Source organism: Crocodylus siamensis, chromosome 5 (genome assembly GCF_052110815.1).
Source record: "Crocodylus siamensis isolate JL-2025a chromosome 5, ASM5211081v1, whole genome shotgun sequence".
NCBI classification, from domain to species: domain Eukaryota; kingdom Metazoa; phylum Chordata; order Crocodylia; family Crocodylidae; genus Crocodylus; species Crocodylus siamensis.
The window spans coordinates 146,610,582-146,629,631 of NC_143399.1; the positions used below are offsets into that span (position 1 = coordinate 146,610,582).

Sequence of the window (19,050 nt, forward strand, 5' to 3'; positions counted from 1 at the left end):
CCAATTGAAATAAGGAACGCTCTGACTGCTGGGACTTTTAAATCTAGACTTAAAAGTTATTTGTTCTGTTTAGCATTTTTAAAATGAATCTATTAGGAATTGTATGTGCTTCAGTTTTAATTTTAACTCATAATGATTGTAAAGCACCTTGGGATGCTTGCATGAAGGGCGCTACAGAAAACCAAGATTGTATTGTACTGTGTTGTAATGTATTGTATTATTACATGGTGCTGGAGCTGGACCACGGACAATTTGTATAGAAAGCATTTGAATACTTAGCTAAAGATAAGGAGTGGGGGCTAGAGCTGTCTCTTCTTACTTGTTTCCCCCTTTTCTATGTCAGTTATTTTATTAAACTAAATTAACATGGCAGTTATTCCCTAAGAAATGCCAACATAATTTACTGTCTGCAAAGGGGCTCAGAATGTAAACCAGATGACAAACTAAAAATAAAAAAGTCCACATTAAGATTTAATTGCACTTCCCTTTCTATATTGCGTTCTTATGTAAAATACATTACAAACAGTATTTTCTTTATCACTTCCTTCACTTTTTAACTGAATTTCATTAGCAGTAAAGAAATATATTGTCTCTGATACAGTAATGTCACTCGACAGTTACTCCCTTTTGCTTGATGTACATGTCTCTTAGAAATCTTTTTTTATAACGAATATGATAGCGGGAGCGGCAGCCAAGTGTTGCACAATCTTATGATTTGCAAGTTTCCCAGTTCACAGCTTTGGTGTAGGTCAGTTAACACCTGCCTAACTAATGCCGTTCTGGTCCTCATATCAGTTTTTCACAGTGATTCTCAGAGGTGTAGATTTTGTATTCCCTCCCTACCTAAAAAAAAAAAAACAAAACAAAACAAAAAACGGTGGTAGACTTGTATATTCTGAGATGCGTTTGTAATAATTAAATTAACTTTATTTCTGTCCATTTGAAGATCTCCTCTTTAAGAGCCAATTAAGTCTTCCCTTAAAAAAAACAAGCCAGTAGATGAGCTCGACTTCCTAGATGGTGATCTTTTTTGTCTTTTGGAACCCTTGTTTCATGCAGTATCCACCATAATTGTTCTGCTTTCATCACAAGTGGACGTGACCTGTTTGTGACCTGATTTTTTTCTGACCATTTGTATTCCTTGCAGAATGTCACCAGCACAGTGAAAAAGGTGCCAAAGTAACCCATGTGTTTTAATTGTGTGTCCTGTCCTATTATAGTGTTGAGTTATTCTGTCTATGATAGGTATGTCTATGCTGTAATCACTGCTGTAATTCAAACTCACATAGACCTTCCTGAACTAGCTTGGGTATTGCTTGCAATCTGGCTGTAGTAGTACAGACCTTCATGTGGGCTTCAAGGCTCTGCTGAGAAGCAGAATAAATATTTGGGTGGTAAGCTTGGAATGAGGTAGATGCAGCTAAACCAGTTGCTACATTAGACCAAAGTCACTGTATTAGATTATTATGGGGTGGGACCATGGGCAATCCTTTATAGAAAACATTTTAAACACTTGGTGAATACGAGGAGTAGGGTCAGAACATTAATTACTGAAATGAAGACTCACTTTGGCTTTAACTGTTTTCCACAGATGGGAATGAAAACAGTGTGACTGACTAGTTAGAATTTCTTCTTGTGTTGATGGGACAAATTACTCTCCTTTCTCAGATTGATCTCAACCCTAACTTGACTCCTCTGTGAGGATTGTTTGAGAAAAGACATGAAAAAAATTAAAGGTCCTGAAATATGTGAGTCAGCTCTCACAAAGTTTAACAAAAAATGGCATGTATCATTTCCTCTTCACTTTCTACCTTGGCCTCCTGCAGAGGAATCCGAAGGGAAGGGTGAAATCTGTCTGCTTCCTTCATTGCCTCCTTGATGGAAAAACTAGTATCAGATTCCTCTGATGCTTTGCAGCATGTATAGGACACAAATTTTAGTCATGAGCAGTGCAGCCTCAGACCTGTCTTGCTCCAGATATTGAAATAAACAAACTAAAAAGAACAATATCCATTCCCAAAGGCTGAGAAGACATAAAAGAAAACTCTCTTCACATATGCAAGGCTGGGGAAAATACCCAATTGTAATGAGTCACAAAACATTTTTAAGCTCTGTGCTTTAGTGTGACCTGGACATATAGCTTAGGTTTTTATTTATTTAGATAGTTTTAATCTTTTAGAAGGCTCTGTGACTCTGAAAGAGAATATCCATGTAAAAGAAGTCTGTGAAGCTTCTCTTAAAGACTTCTATACTAACATTTTTTCTAGGATGATAGGAAGTTTTTGGAGATAAAAAGCTCTCAATTTCCCAGGTGTCTAAAAAGGCTGACTTTGTTTGAAATAGGTTGTCCAAACTATAGCTTTCTCTCAGAACTGTATAATCCCACTTCTCAAAATGTCTTCTCAAAGTATAATATCAAAACACAGGTCTCACTTATTAAAAAAAGCATTAGGAGCCCTAAAAGTTCTCAGATACTCCCTATTCATTAAGCAAAAAGAGGAGCAGTCATACCATATCACGCTGCTTGCTTACCCCAAAAATCCGTTAATCATAACAAAAGGTCTTCACATTGAAGACACTCTTCTGGTAGTAATTGTAAATGTAGCATCATGGGGTTTCTTCTTCAGAAAGTGTATTCTTATTGCAAGCAGACTGAAATTTATCTTAGAATGTATCTAGTAACATCCAGTTTTGACCTCTTCCATTCTGTTTCCTCAGTGGGTAGATTCCTTGCAAAAATTCCTTTCTTTGCCTTGATTGATAGAAACACTGAAGTTTATATGCAATGTACGTCTTGCCCAGCCTAGATAAATGATTAAAGCTTCATCTACTTATCAAATTCCCTAATGACATTTCAGACACCTTTTTAAATTCTCAAGTTTGCAATGATTGAACAAGTTTGAATCCAAATGTCTAGTATAATGAGTTCGGGAGTCCTCTAGTGGGATTTATGACTCCTTTCTAAGGCGGGGTGTGTTTGAGTTTTTTTCAAAGAGAGCTTAATCTCCCTACAGTCTATAGTAAGGGGGGCGTCATTCAGAAGTGATGTTGTTTGTTATCTTTTAGTGTTCACCCTGTAGTAGGAGGGCTACATTTTGTACTTGGCTATACTAACAAGGAATGGGGAGGAAATGTCACCTTGATTCCAGTAATTAGACTCCTATGGAAATATTGTGTTCCATTCTCGTGTGTGTGTGTGTGTGTGTGTGTGTATATATGTTTAAAAAATTGGCGAGAGTACAGAGAAGAGTCTCCAAAATGATTTTGGTTCTGGTAAGCTCTCCTTACAATGAAAAACTTAAGTAGCCTTCTAGTTAATTTCTTTGAAGGTAATGAGGTACCTTTCTTTGAAGGATAAGGGGTAACGTGGTCACAGTTTATACATACCTACATATGGCAAATGTAGGGCACTAAAGGACCTTTTAATCAAGCCAGTCAAAGCAATATAATAGGATCCAGTGGCTGGAAACCAGTCACTGAAGTTCTAGCTAGAAACAAAATTCACATTTTTAACAGTGAGGTATTATTGGGTGGAACCAGACTAGACAATGAGTGTGGTAAATTCTCCAACTCTCGAAGACTGGATCTCTTCCTCAGAGAGACACTCGTTCAACCACGGACTGCTGGGCTACATGCAGAAATCTCTGGGTGATATTCTATGGCTTATGTAGGCATCCAGATCCAATCAAAAGGGCCCCTTCTGGCTTTTAAAATCTATTAAAAATATGTAGGAGAGGAGATCAAAGAAAGATCTGTTCCTGAACACCAGAAGAAATTTAGTAAGGCAACGGTTAGTGCTACTAAGTCTAAAGACTTCTTGTCTGGACATTGTGCCTTGGGGCTTAAATTTGTGCCAGACATCTGATATTTGCATAGCAGAACAGTGGAATCCGAGAAAAGACGTGCTTTTTCAGCAAGCCCTACTTCCCAGCAAGGAAATCTTACTTAAGTTGGTGGACAATTCTGTGCAATTTTAAGGAGTCCCTTTACAGGAACCAAACTGGAGAATTACCACAACAGATGGTTGAAGGCTTGTGTGTCATCACAATCTGTAAACGGAAAACAAGAGTCTTGCTGTAAAAAGAAATACTCTTTGCTCCGAACAGCATCTATTTCACTATTATTTCTAAGTTTAGTCTGTTCCACAAATCGATTGCACTGGTAAAATATTTGTTCACATCGTACCCTCATGGGAGACTTGATTGAGAATGTAAACAAGGAAACCTGAAGGATCCTTATCTAGCCAGAACAGAATTGTTGGAAGTAAATGTAGTTCATGTAGCAGAAAGAAAACATAACCAAAAATTGCTAAGAAAAAAGGATGAATTCTGGTATTTTGCTAAACTCATTTGAGGCCTGCCCTGGCCTTAAGTACCCTAAAACTTCTGCCTCTGTAAGTTTCAGTTGATTACTTCTCCATGGAATTTGAATACTAAAGTAACATTTCCCAGGTGGATATTCTTGGGATGAGGGATGGCTTCAAGAGATGAAATCCACCTGATGATGGGGGAAGAGCATCTTTGGGTGTTGTCTGGCCATCTACCCACTTTTTTGTTTAAGTTTTGTGGCCTCTGGGGATAGATAGTCTGGTATCTTGGGCAGCAGGAGTGTTTTTGTCCTGGTGCTCTCATCGTGGCATATCCTGTCTGACCACCTGTTCCTCACACCCTGCCTGGAGCTGAATTCAAGATACCAGAGTGTGCCAAAACTCATCCATCCTTTGAACCACTACCCCTTCCTGCTTCCTGTACTTAGGCACTGATACTGCCAGGAATGATACTGGCCAGATCAGAGGAGACTATGAGGCTCTTGGCAGAAGGATTAAGGAGCTTGAAGCACAAGTGATGTTCTTATTAATCGTTCCTGTGGCAGGAAAGGGTCCAGGTCATATCCTGAAAGTGACCACTTGCTTGAGATGGCGTTGACATGAAGGCTTCAGTTTCTTTGACAGCAGGTGGATATTCTTGGGATGAGGGATGGCTTCAAGATATGAAATCCACCTGATGATGGGGAAGAGCATCTTTGGGTGATTGGCCAACCTAGTAAAGAGCAGAACCAGATAAGGCAATGAGTGTGGTATGTTTAAAAAATTGGCAACTAGTTTTCAAGAAGGATGGTGCTCAAAATCCTCCAACAGAGCACACATTCCAGAGGGGAAAGGACTTAGAGAAGCAGATCAGCTTTGGGTAAGGGCCAAAGAGGTACAAGCTTGCAAAAAGTGACACAAAAAGGAAGCAAGGAGGTCAAAAGGACAAATGCATCTGTTGCATGTATACAAATGCAAGAAGTATAGTGAATAAACAAGGTGAGTTAGAAGCTACAGACTATGAAAAGAACTATGATCTGATTGACATCACTGATACTTGGTGGGACAGCTTCTATGACCGTAATGTGAACATTGAGGGTTACAGTGTTTCAGGAAGACAGGACTGGGAGAAAAGGTGGTGGTGTTGCCTTGTATGTCAAAAAACAAAACAAAAACAAACAAAAACCACATGTTCACTGTTTCAGGAGATAGAAGATGGCAAAGCAAAATGCATTTGGGTGAAGATGAAAGGTGAAGGGTGCAGCACTGATATGGTGGGAATTTGTTATAGACCACCAAGGACGAGAAGGTGGATGAGGCACTCTTAAAGCAGGTGATAAATCTATCCAAAAGCTGTAGGATGGTACTGATGAGAGACTTCAGTTTTTCAGACATCTCCTGGAAGAACAATGCAACCAAACATAAAATGTAAAGCCACTGCCTAACTTGTGTGGAAGATAACTTTCTCTTCCAGAAAGAAGACGATACAGCTAGCAGATTATCTATGTTGGGTCTTGTCCTGACCAACAGGGAAGAGTTGGGGGAGGATGTGAAGGTGAGGAGTAACTTGGGAGGAAGTGATCACAATGCAGTAGATTTCCAGAACCTGAGATGGAGAACGCATGAGATCAGCAAAATTAGGATGCTAGATTTCATTAAGGCAGAATTCATTTGCTTCAAGAGCATAGTGTCATGGGTGGATAGATTGAAGGATAAAGGTGTGCAGGAGGGCTGGGAGCTTCTAAGGGGCACAGTATCAGAAGCCCAACAAGAATCTCCTGACACAGTGGAAGCACAAGAAGAATGGCAAGAGACGAATGTGGCTGCACAGGGAGCTTCTAAAATGCTTCAAATACAAAAGGGATGTAGGTTGTAGCTGTGTTGGTCTGAGGACATAGGCAGAATGTCTTTCTCTAAAAAGGAAAGCATACGGGCAATGGAAGAATGGGCAGGTCACCAAGGATGTTTACCAGGAAATAGCATCTAGAGGGACAAAACCAGGAAGGCAGAGATAAAGAATGAGTTGCACCTGGTAAAGGAGATTAACAACAGCAAAAAGAGTTTTTATATAAGTATGTTGGCCAGAAAAGAAGGACCAAAGAAGCTGTGGGTCCTCTGTTTTAAAAGCCAGCAGGAATTCCTAACTGGAAGATACAGAGAAGGCAAAGCTACTTACTAGTTATTTTTGCCTCACTTTTCACAAAAAAAATTAAGCTGCCAGACACCTAATAAGCATTATCTGGATAAGGAAGGGGACAGCTGAGGGAGGAGATAACAAAAGAGACTGTTAGAGAGCTTTTGTTGAGTCTGAATGAATTCAAGGCAGCAAGGCCAGATGAGTTTCATCTCATGGTCCTGAAGCAACTAGCACAGGTTATCTCTGAGCCCTTGGCAATGATCCTCTGGTACCCAGGAGATGAGCCAGAGGACTGGAAAAGTGCTAATGTAGTACCCCTTTTTAAAAATACAAGGAGGACCCAGGGAACTAAAAACCAGATAGCCTCATCTCAGTATGTGGGAAGTTACTGGAGCATATCCTGAGGAAGGCCATTTGCAAGCACCTGGAGGAGGAAATGCTGATCACAAGCAGTCAGTGTGGATTTCTGAAAAATAGTGTCAAACAAACCTGATCTCCTCTTTTTGACAAAATAAGTTCTTGGGTATATGAAGGGAATACTGTAAGTATAGTGTATCTAGACTTCAGCAAGGCTTTTAACCAGGTCCTGCACCATCGTCTCATAAATAATTTGGAGAAATGTGGGCTCTTACTACAAGGTGAATCGATAACTGACTCAGTGGCTGTAAGCAAAGGATAATTATTAACAGGTCCATGTCAGAATAGCAGGAGGTTTCAAGTGGGGCCCCATAGGGGTCTTTCTTTAATTTGGTGCTGTTTAACTGTTTATTAATCATTTGGATGCTGACCTAGAAAGATTCTTGAGAGAGTTTGTGGATGGCATGAAACTGGGAAGGATTGTGAACATGTTGGTGAATGCAAGTGCAATTCAGAAGGATCTTGACAGTTTGGAAAGTTTGGCTAGTTAACGGGACATAGTTTAATGCAGACAAATGCAAAGTGCTACACCTCACAGGAATAATTAAAAACTTAAATACAAAATAGGGAACACTTGGCTGGATGGTGGCTCTATGGTCAAGGACTTGATAGACCACAGACTCGATATGAGTCTGCAGTGTAGTTCAGTTTTGAACTGTATCAGTAAAAATATTGGATGCAAGATACAGGAAGCGATAGTGCCTCTATTTGGCACTGGTTAAGCCTCCTCTGGAATACTTAGTGCAGTTCTGAGCTACACATTTTACAAAGGACATTGAGAAGTTAGGGCCAGGAGGCAGACACCAAAGATGACCAAGAGCTTAAAAGACAAGTTATGAAGAGACTGAAGGAAGTAGGCATCTTCAGCTGGCAGAAAAGGTGCTTAAGAGGGGACATGATAGAAGTCTTCAAATACTTAAAGAGTTGCCATTAAAGAAGAGAAAAAGTACCTTTTCTCTCTTGCTGCAGAGAGGAGGATGCGGGCCAGTAACTTGAAGTTGCAGCAAAACGAGCTTAGATTGGATATCTGGAAAAACTGAGAATAATTGGGTAGCAGAATAGACTGCTTAGGGAAGTTGTAGACTCTCCATTACTGGAGGTCAGTAAGAGGTTGGACAGCTGCTGGTCGGGGATGATCTAGGCATAGCTATGCCTATTTTCAACCATGAGTATTTTCCATGCGTCTTGGCTTTGGTTGCTTCCACCTCCCCACAGGCATTGGTATTGGCGACCAGCTAAGACTGGACACTAACTGGGGTGTGCCAATTCTCTTGCTAGAAGCAAAGTCAGAGGTTGCTGGCCAAAGAGTCTTGCCCCTCCACTTGGGGTCAGTCTGATTGCTGTATTTGGGATCAGGAAGAAATTTTAACCCATGGTCAGATTGGTATGGACTGTGGAGGTTTTTGTCTTCCCCTGTAAGAGGGGGCATGGCCCTTCTACCTCAGACCTCTTCAGCATATATTGACAGCATTTTATAGAAGCAGACCACTGGCTGCTCTGGTTCCCTTACTTTACCTGTGGCAGATTAGGGTGTTAGGTTTATTGTGTCAGGATTGAAGATAGTTTTATGCAGAATTATGGCTGTGTGGGATGGCTTGGATAAGGATGATCCTGCCTCAGGCAAGAGATTTGGACTAGATGTCTGTTGGAGGTCCCTTTCAGCCCCACTAGTCTCTGACACCCACCTTTTCTTTTCATTTGTCATGTTTTGAGAAGAGCACAAAAGCAAAATATTAAATATAATCTTAATCCCTACAGAATTGTCTTTGAAAACACAGCTGCCTGATGCAAGTTGGTCAAGAACCTTTCCTTACCCATAGACACCTTTCTGGGACCCCATGCTGGTGTGCCATGCTGCATACTAAAAGGTTCACCTCATGCTATTAGAAGATGAACAAAGAAGAATCTTATGTTCTAGAATGGTGTATTATAGATTTTAGGGGCAGAATTCTGTTTTGGTTTGTGCATCTAAGTAGCACCTCTTTACCTATATAAGTTGCATTTCTGGCACTTGCACACAGATACCGATTCACTTCCCCTGTAGTATGGACCTGTAAGTGTCTGTTGTGGGGGCAGATGGAATAGGCTATTGGGAAACTGTTATCCTTATTCTGCACCTATAAGTACATCCAGATCAGGAAAATGTAGGTGGCTAGAAACCCATGTTCGAAACACACCAATAGGTGTTGGAGGAAAGAGGCTGCAATGTTTTAGCCCAAGAGTCAGAGGAGCTAGGGCCACTTGGGTTCTCACCCAGAGGGAATTTGAAGCTTCATTTCTCTGACTTCTCATTCTAGTGCTCTAACCTCAGTACCACTGGTTAGGTGTCACTTAGTCCCCTTTCCAGTGTTCCCTTTGAAGCTGGTCACCTGGGAAGCCAAGACAGAATATATATGAAGTCAGGAAGAAGTAAGCAAGCTGCAGTGTGTGTGGCTTTGTGAAAGGGCTGCTCCACAACAAGGAAGGAGGGTCTGGGTTCTAGCATGCAGCATTGCCCAGGTACAGGCAATACTTCCTGACTGAACTACCTTCTATCCATTTCCCCCTCGAATTCAAGGGATGGTGTCCCAGCTTCAAAAGAAACATTAATTAAGAGTTTAGGGATTGTTAACCTGTGGTGCAGTGGTTAGAGCCTTAAACTTGTTGGGAAGTCAGATATGTAGGTTCAAACCACCTCTGGGCAAAGAGGCCTAAAATCTGGGTCTTGTATTTCTTGGGCAAATGTCCTAACTATAGGCAGATCCAGGGTTTTGGAAAGAGAGTATACAAATAATGTAGTCCATCATTTCGTATAACACAGCACATTTTTCTCCAGGTAGAAAGACACTAGAAGCTTTACTAATGTTAGAGACCTAGGGCTATATTAATTAGTTTAGGGTTAAAGCAAAAACTAATACAATTTTGTTGGAATGTGCATTAGTTCACTATATCGTATTGTATACAGAGCAACACAACAAAGTGGGGAAAAATAATCAAAATATGTTGTTTCTTTAGTCCTGTAGTCCTTATAGTTAAATGTACGTGTCTTTCAGATCCACAAAACAGAATCAAGCCTGACTGAGCATCTTGACTGTGCAATCCAACGTTTTACTGAAAGCTATTCCCCCACCTGAGTTAATGTTTACATGCGGCAATGTTTCTTCATCTGAATTAACATTTTTAGCTGGACTTGAAAACAGTCTGCAGGGCTATGAAATAGGAGCTACATTATCAGGAGCATCTAACAGACAGCTGAATTGCAGAAGGAAGAATAGCTTGACTGGTGGAACATCAAGACTTTTTAAAAGGAGAGGGTTCATTAATGCCTGTGGAATGAAGAGTTTACAAGGAGTGAGGTAGATTTTATAATGAGCCATGAAGTCCAGTGATTCTCTCACTGCTGCCTGACTAGAAATGTTGCCACTGCCAGGCATTTTGATTCCCGTCCACCCAAAGTTTAAAAACAAAGGGGAGTGAGATGCAGCTGCACTACTGCACCCCCTGCCACCCTCCCTTAAGGGCTAAAGCATGGGAAGGTTTAGGCCAGGAAGTATGCACGTATGTGCCAGTCCAGTGCATAGTCAGCTGAGTTTGCTTGTCCACGTGCTCATACTTACACATCCACAGGTACGGCTAGGGCCTGCAAGCAAGTACATGGCTAGGAAACTTACTTAGGCACATACAGGAAAATGGGAGTTCTGGCTCTGATAACACAGGGCTGTTTTCATTCATTGCAATCAAGCTGGGAATCTGTCCTGTAACTTTATTTTAGATTTTATCCAAACTGCTTTCAGAAAAGATTTAAGATTGTTCCTGACTCCATCCTAAGCCTTTTCTGCTGCAGCCATTATAGGACCTTCAGATAATACAGAAAGCTTAAGGAACTAGTGATCTTTTTCTCAATTTTGGGTGCTCAGCTTGACACATTAAAGATTGATGTGTTGAGGGTTTTTTTCCTCTTAAATAGTGAGCACCTACCACTTTCTAAAAATTAGTTGTCTACACTCACTCAAATTGGGCATTTAACAACTAAGACAAAAAATCATGAGTCACTTAAAAATGTTTTTTTTCTTTAAATTTAGGGAAGTATTGAATCAAGACAGTTTGTAGAGCAATTTATTCCTCCTTGAATACTGAATTAACATTTCCCACCCACCCACCCACCTTTATCTTTTTGAGCTTTTTAGCCTCTGTGGATAAAAGTCTAGTATCTTGGAAAGCAGCTTTTTATTTGGGCTGTATTTATATCCATCAGGAGAGTGGGAGAGATTGCTACACTGTCATGTAAATTTCCAGTCCTTGCATTACAAGCTGACAAAGTAGTACAAGGATCTGTTGGTTCTTGAACTGAATTTTCCCTTCAATATTTCAAATAAGAAATTGTAATAAGGGCCATGACCATTGCCCCTATCTAAATCCAAACCTTTAGAAGCAACAAGGAAACAACAGAAGAGACGAATGTCTTAATTACCTAGAGAACAAGGAAAGAACAAGGATGGTGTTTGTGTTGGAAAACCCTTATATGATCACTTTAAAATGGCCAGTAGGCAGTTTTTAACTTATATGACCAGCACTTACCCTACAGGTGATCATCAGTTCTCATGACCTTGGCAACAGTGTAGGGGTCACATCTTCATCCAAGTGTATCGCCAAAGGCACAAACTGACTTTTCTTCATCAGAACTATGTCCTCCCTGCCCATCTGCTTCCTCCTCTCCCCCTTACGTATTTGTGCTGGGCATGATGAAGATATTCCTGTGCATCTCTCAGTATTTCAAGGTAATGGCAGAAAGAGTCTTGTATGACTTGTGTGTATTTGTTAACTGATACGTTTTAAGGTTCCATTATGTTAAAAATAACTCATGGCATCCGGATGATTTGCAGCCATGCATCTACTTTTAGTGCAAGTGGTAAATAATGATTCTCTGCCATGTCCATGCATGAGGCACCAAAATTTGGTCTGGTTGAGTCTCAAATTATACAAAGACTTTGGGATAGCAGCTGCTTCTTATACATACCTAATTGGCTTTTACCTGTGGCAAAGTTCCTTTGAATAAAATATATCAAGAATATGCTGTCTCTCTTCTGTTTTGTAAAAAAGAACTTCCCCATCTATAGCCATACTCTGTTCTGTAAATTCAACACTATTTAAACTTTATCTAGAGATTAATGGAGAGATTTCATTTATTTATGTTTTTATAAATAAATGGTGAAATAAATGAATATGAAACCATCATAGTAGTGTTATCCCTTCCTGCCAGATACAAAGGAATCTAAGGTGGAGGATTGACTGAAGTAAAAATAGGTAGAAGCCATGTCTACACAAGACACTTACTGCACAGTATCTTGTTACTACTGTACAGTAGCATCCTCAGTCATGAACCGTGATGTGACGCTACTGCGCAGTAAGTGTCACTAGACAACCATGCTGGGACTCTACTGCGCAGTAATGCCAGTTACTGCAGAGTTGTTTAGTACTTGGCAAGTACTAAATGACTGTGCAGTAACAACTACAGAGTCAACGTCTCATGTAGATGTGTCCAGGGAATCTTAAAAGTTTGGTTTAAAAAAAAACCCAAAGCCAGTAGTTTGCCAGATTGTTCAGTAAACATTCATTTTATTGAGAATTATAAAAAAAGGTGCTTAACACACTGTGTGCCATTAATATAATACATTAAAAGGTTACTGTCAAGATTAGTGTTTCAGTTCTGAAAATTGACTGTAGGGGTTTATAGGCAGCACTGTTCATATTCTGCTTGGAGGATAAGGAATCTTCTACTTACCACTCGATAAAATCATTACATTGTTAAGTCTTCATGTTGAAGAGCCTGATAAATGGTAAAATAGAAATAAATTCTCATTTGGAAATGCAAAGAATTATACTTGCCCTATTTATGGTTAACCAAATTTAACAAATGCAGATATGCAAGACAGGGGTATGAAAATAGCCAGTGTCAAAATAGTGCAAAATTTAACTTCCGTGTTCTGTTTCCAATGTCTGTTTTTGCTACAGTACTCCATTTCAAAAGCATACCTTCCTTCCTACAGGAAAAAAAATTAGATTCCGTAGTTGAAATTAATTAGCATTCAGAAACCAGATAGCATGTTTTTGGGTATTCATGAGATCTCTGTTTGAAAAAAATGTTTTTAACTTGTAGAAATGTGTTGCAACACACAGATGGGAAGAAAAAGAAAAAAACCTCTTTAGCAAGCACTGTGTGTAAAAGGAATATTACATTTTGCACGCTCCTGATTACCCTGTGTAAACAGTTTTTGACATCTGTCTTTATAGTTTTTGAGGAGAGGAAGACTTTGTTAAAAGAACCATTTTTATATAGCAGTCACCATTTCAGTCTTGCTTTACCTGTATTATGAAAGCAGATGGTCTGCATGTCTTTTGAATATTTATAACTATCAAAAACAATCTCTTGCTATTCACCCTTAGGCTTATGAGATGTCAGGACTGTTCTGGTTGAAAAAAAAAATCATCTTGGGTGTTTACAGAAAGAGGATTACATTAAGCTGAAATGACTATACATTTTCCAGTTTAATATTTGTCCATCAGCTGTTTAATCGTATTTAGATAATTGTGTAAATAAGTTGTTGCAGCCCTTGCCCCCTCCACTGATGGAGCTTGAAAGCTTTAAACACCAGTGAACCAGTTTCAAAAATGCTTGTTTTTATTTTCCCATGTCAAACACTCAGGCCTAAATAAGTTTTAGTTGTGATGTCTCTGAGGGGAAAATTTCACACAAAAATCCCTAATGCCTAACAACTGATTTCTGTGAGGGGAACTGTTGTCTCTGGTACCGTCAGCTAAGTCTGCTAGCACGTATTTATTCTGTGTCAATACTGCAGCCCAAATACCCCTAGATGAGGTTGTTTTCTTTGCTTCATTCTGACTATATAAGAGTAATTTTAAGGTTGCTTGGGAGAAGTTTTGGGACTTTGGGGGTTAAGTGATTTTTGACTGGAAGCTGAGCAATCACTGATAACAGATTTTGCTGTGGTTGGTTGATTTGGCAGAAAAGCATGAACAGTTTTGGTTTAGATGATTGAATTAACCCGATTAACATTGTTTTTGTTGTTTTGCAAAAAGGACAATAATGTACTCTTAGTCATAATCTAACAACTTTTTACTCTGGTAGATAAACAGTCTTAGAGAAAATAGTTTTAAATGATTTTCTACCAAGTATCTACATGGGCTGATGGATGGACCAGGTAGAATCAAACATGGAATTCCTTCACTTGTCTAGTGAGATGCAATGCATCTTGGCCTCTGACACAATGTACAAGGTGGCTGATGCCACTGTTGGTTTTTTTTTGGTTTTTTTTTAAGTGATGGGCATCTATAAATCATCTGTAGTTTAACATGCTTCCTATACAGCATTTCAAACTTTTCAAGGAAAAACTACTTATACCTAGTTTTCAAGTCTGTGATATTTAACCTTTTTGTGAAAAGGGAATTAAATTTAAAACTAAATTTCTAGGCAAACCTTAGCTGGCACTTCAGAACAGATTCTATCCTATTCCCACACAATTATGGAAGACCTCATTATAATTATTTGCTCTGAAAAAGAGAGCTTGGTCTGTGGCAGATGGTATCATTCCAGAGTAGCGGGGTTTCTGTGAAGGTGGCACCATTTCAGATCAGATCTTCAGACTCTCAAAACGGAACTACAAGTACTGTACTTGAAGGAAGAGAGAGAGAGAGAGAGTGTGCGTGTGTGTGTGTGCGCGCGTGCGTGTGCACGTACATGTGTGTGCGTGACAGGGGGAAGAGGAATTTGATCTTAAAAGCTTGCAACTTGGTCCCAAAGATAAAAATGTAGTGGGGTATGCTAACATTTTATGCCAGCTATCATTTTTCTTTCACGGAAAGCATGAAAGCTGTAGTCAGGTTATGGATGAGTAATGTGCTGCCTGTATAAATCTCAGATGCATTCAAATACATCAGACTGTGCTAGTTCATCTTCCTTGTAGAACTATAGCTTGCACATAGGGTATGCCTGGATATAGTGTGCTACAGTCTAGATATAAACCTTGCATACTGTATTGATCATGGTTGAACATGAAGCAGCCAAGAGCACGCAGTGGTTGGGGGCTTTTTGCATGTACTGAGTTGTGATCACAAAAGAAAAAACCTCAGTATGTGGGAATATATTACAGTCAAATCCCACCCCCTCCCCCACCCCACCCTCAAAAAAAAAATCAAAACCTCCCAAGCAGTTGGGTTTCTTCTATCCTTGGAGCCAAGATTTTTAAAATTGTATTGACAGAAAAAAGCATTACACTCATGCACATAAAGGGTATCTGCCTTATTGAAAGCTGTGAGCATCCTCCTTTCTAAAAAGGTATTCTGTCAGTCTTTGTGGTGGGTTATACCCTTGGACTGGCATGGGACCATAAGTTCCTGACAACAGTATAATAGATAAATCAAAGCCAGAAATTATGAGAACTTGATTTTGTGAGGATATTTTCTGGGTTATCAGAATAATAACATTGTCTGGAAATGCAACATTTTGCCTTCAGTGAATTATCAAATGAACTACTGAATTTTTTTGTAATGAGAACTTTTAGCTGAAGCACTTTGGTTTGGGCATTTGCAATATTTTCAAAGAATACCCTAGTAAAGTGGTGGGGTTTTTTTCTTTCAGACTGGGAAAACTGGCCAAGATTTCACTCCAAATAACTCAGAATAAGTAAAAGTGGCAGTGGAAAGCATTACAATTTAAGGCACCTCTGTGTATATTTTACATATAATCTTGGCCCTATTAAAGTCTGTTCAGTTTCTCCCTTTCACTTAAAAGTAGAGTGACCATCCATCCGACCATCCATCCTGGGCGTCCCAGCTGGTTGGTCAAAGGTCCTAGAGTGAAGTGGCGTGGTATGCCAGGCAGGCACCAGCAGCTGCAGTGCCTGGCCACCTGCCTGGCACACGATGCCACTCTGCATCCCTGCTGGACTCTGCTCTGGGATTTTTGACCAACTGTCTGGGACCAGACTACCAAAGCTGGGAGTGTTCAGGTTTGCCCGGGGCAAATGGTTACCATAATTAAAAGGAATCGGAATTTTACCAGTGGGGTTTAAACAAAGTTTTCATTCAGACCATTTATTCCTCTTGTTTGGTCCTATGGTGTTGTCATAAACTTAATTTCTGACATTGTCTTTAGTAACAGATTCTGATGGCTACATAGGACCCTAACTCCATTGTAAACTGAAGCAGAAAAGCATTTGAATAGAGAGGAGAAATAGGGAATTTTAGATGAGCTTACTCAAGATACACTATCTTAGAATTATTAGCAATGGACAGCGAAGCAGATTTTCAAAAACTGAAACCTAAATTGTACCTGCATGTGCATATGTACATAGGCAGTTTTTGCACATGTAAATGGTGGTGTTTCCTGCACAACAACCTATTCATGCATTCTTATTTTGCAGATGCAATTTATATAATGGCTTTTAAATGTAGCTTGATGTGTACCAACTATCTATTGGCAATGGCCAGATCTGTAATGGAGCCTAGAAATATAATTGTATTAATATATTAATACAATTCATAATCATACGGTCTTGTGTACTTGAGATTGAAATTGGGTTCAATTAAGCTTAGTTCATGTAGTTAAGGATAAAGTTATGGTAGTCAAAATTTCTTTCCTTTGACTGTCCTTGAGAATGAGCTTCTAGTTAGTTTGAAAAGCATGGTATTAATGTCAATGTTTAAAGCCATGAAAATGGCTAAAAGGTAGTAACTTTCTAAAACATGTGCAACAAGGTTTCTATACTAGGTGATCAGTTTTGCTTAAATACTAATAGTGTATACTTCCAACATTTGTTCTGGGATCCAAGAAATAGCATGTTACTGAACAACGTGTTGTAAAATAGACGCTTATAATGGACTTCACTAGAATCAATAAACAAGATGATGCTACTTTAGATCAGGAATAGCTTTATAATAGACAGTCTTATAGTAATATTTATCGCTTTTGTCCCCAAACTGGCTCTTCTAGTGGTTATTACAATTTATAAAACAAAGGCCCCATGCTGTACATTGATTTTACCATAGCACAAAATAACTAAATGTTATATGCAAGATAGCAAAGGAAATATAATAATCAAGGCTTTGTCTTCTTCGCTGTAATTGTTTTCTAAATATCCTGGACAATTCCTTTAGTTAAGCTAATAGAAGCCACTTTCCACATAAATATCCAAATGCATTGAAGTTCAGTCTATTGGAATTACATTTACTGATTCTGTTAATCACGCATCCTATACTGATCGTATTTTTCAACCTGAAACAGTGTATCATTTTGCAAGACTTATTCTTGATTGATTTTGTGTGGGGGAGGAGGGGACACATATTATTGGAAGCTTTTATACGTTGTTAATTTCATTGTATTGGTTAAAATTGAGCTGAAGGCACTTATTGCTGTCTAGCCAGCTTTGTTTTCAAGATATCCTTGAGTAAGTTTAATAATTAAAAATATGTCTGATTTTATATTTTAGTACATTTTATGACTAATTTGCATTCTAGAGTTAGCCTCTTAGAGTTAGAGTTACGCAATGAGATTTTTGTTTCTGAAAGTTGTTCTTTATGAACAGTTTATTAGATCCTGGAATAAACTGTAGGTTAGATCTTGCTATAAACCATGCTACTATAGCCCAGAGTAGTTTGTCTCAAATTGTTTGGCTGTATGAGCCTCTGGGCTTCATATCATACACTGGTGGTATATGGGGAAAGGGTGAGGATACGTTATTGCCATTTTATAGAGTGAGAAATAAATTAATCTAGTGTTTGGATGCTTGAGAGGTCAATTTCAGTTTGAAGCAGAAGTAGTAATAATAAATGATACTTTCAGAATTAACGCCCTTTGAGAATCCTTATCCTACCTTCACTGCTCTGAAGTTTTTGATTGATAATCTAATTCTTCTCATAGTGAATGTGTCTGGGTTTTTTGTTTGTTTGTTACCATGTATGTTATATTTGAGAAGATTTTAAGCTTGATTTAATGGATTTTAAAAAGTTAAAGGCTCTGGACTAAAAGATTAAAAATGTAGCATGGTGCTCAAACTCTAAAAATATTTATGGTTTCAACAATCAAAATGATTTCTGTGTTTCAACTTGTGCTGCTATGTATTACAGATAATTTTTTTTCTTCCTCTTTTCACGCAGAGTATGATTTCTTCCATTGTGAACAGCACTTACTATGCAAATGTCTCAGCAGCAAAATGTCAGGAATTTGGAAGGTGGTATAAACATTTCAAGAAGGCAAAAGATATGATGGGTAAGCAAAAAAAAATTGCTGTCACGGTAGTAGCCACATACCATTATTGTGTCATGTTGAGGTTTGTCACAGTTGTATAAGATGGCATGCTTTTTATGAATGTGTATAATAAAAGAATTAATTGTACTAAGTGTTTGCTATTAAACTAGCTAAACTGATTTGGGTTATCTGACAAGCTAGAAGTCATGGAATAAGATGTAAAGCTGTCATTTTGCAGAACTAGGGACCTACCACCAGTCTTAGTTAATTATGTTAAAAAGACTTGTCTAGGAACTGTGGATGATTCCAAATGTTTTGCAATTTTTTAATAGCAATTTTATGATTTAAAAAACAAGCTTCCCTGTCCTCATCACTCTCCAACAAAAAGCTTATGAATTAGCAAATAAACCATAATTTACTCTAACTTCTAGGGATGTGGCTTCAGCTTATTATGAGGTTCTTCTCATAACTAACTGGACAAGTTTGTACTTGTTATAGAAGACTGCAATGCATATACATTATAGAATTACAATAAATTGATTTATGGGGTATATTAATTCCTTAAATGAAAAGACGTACCAGGTTTTTCCTTTAAAAAAATATGGTCGTTCTAGGTCTGTATATTTTATATCAACTTCTGCATACTTTTCCAATAATTTTTAGAAGGAAGAAATTGAGTCTAATTTGGAAAAAAAAAACTTGAACATGTTAATTTAGTTTCAGTTTTTAAAATAAAATCATTCATCTACTAAAACAGGTTCCTTGCCTTTTATAGCTTAAGGCTGTAATGAAGACAATGCATCACTTTTGTGATAATTGCTTGAATTACTATTCCAAGTGAATGGCCCACTTGGGTTGATCTCTGCTTTCAGTTAGTGGAAATAGAAGGCTTCTTTCCTTAATCTTGTTTGTTGCTTCTGTGCAATGTCAGGCATTTCTGTAAGTCTG

At 38.7% G+C, this 19,050-nt stretch overlaps 1 protein-coding gene across 7 annotated transcripts in view; it reads left to right on the plus strand.

Moving 5' to 3' along the window:
* SATB1 (SATB homeobox 1) overlaps positions 1-19,050 on the plus strand; it is a 109,952-nt gene that overhangs the window by 34,660 nt on the left and 56,242 nt on the right. For all 7 annotated transcript variants that reach the window (XM_090046582.1, XM_090046585.1, XM_090046583.1 and 4 more), the window contains one exon: positions 18,012-18,123. In XM_090046582.1, coding sequence (XP_089902708.1) covers positions 18,012-18,123 — 112 coding nt within the window. The remainder of the gene's footprint in view (positions 1-18,011; positions 18,124-19,050) is intronic.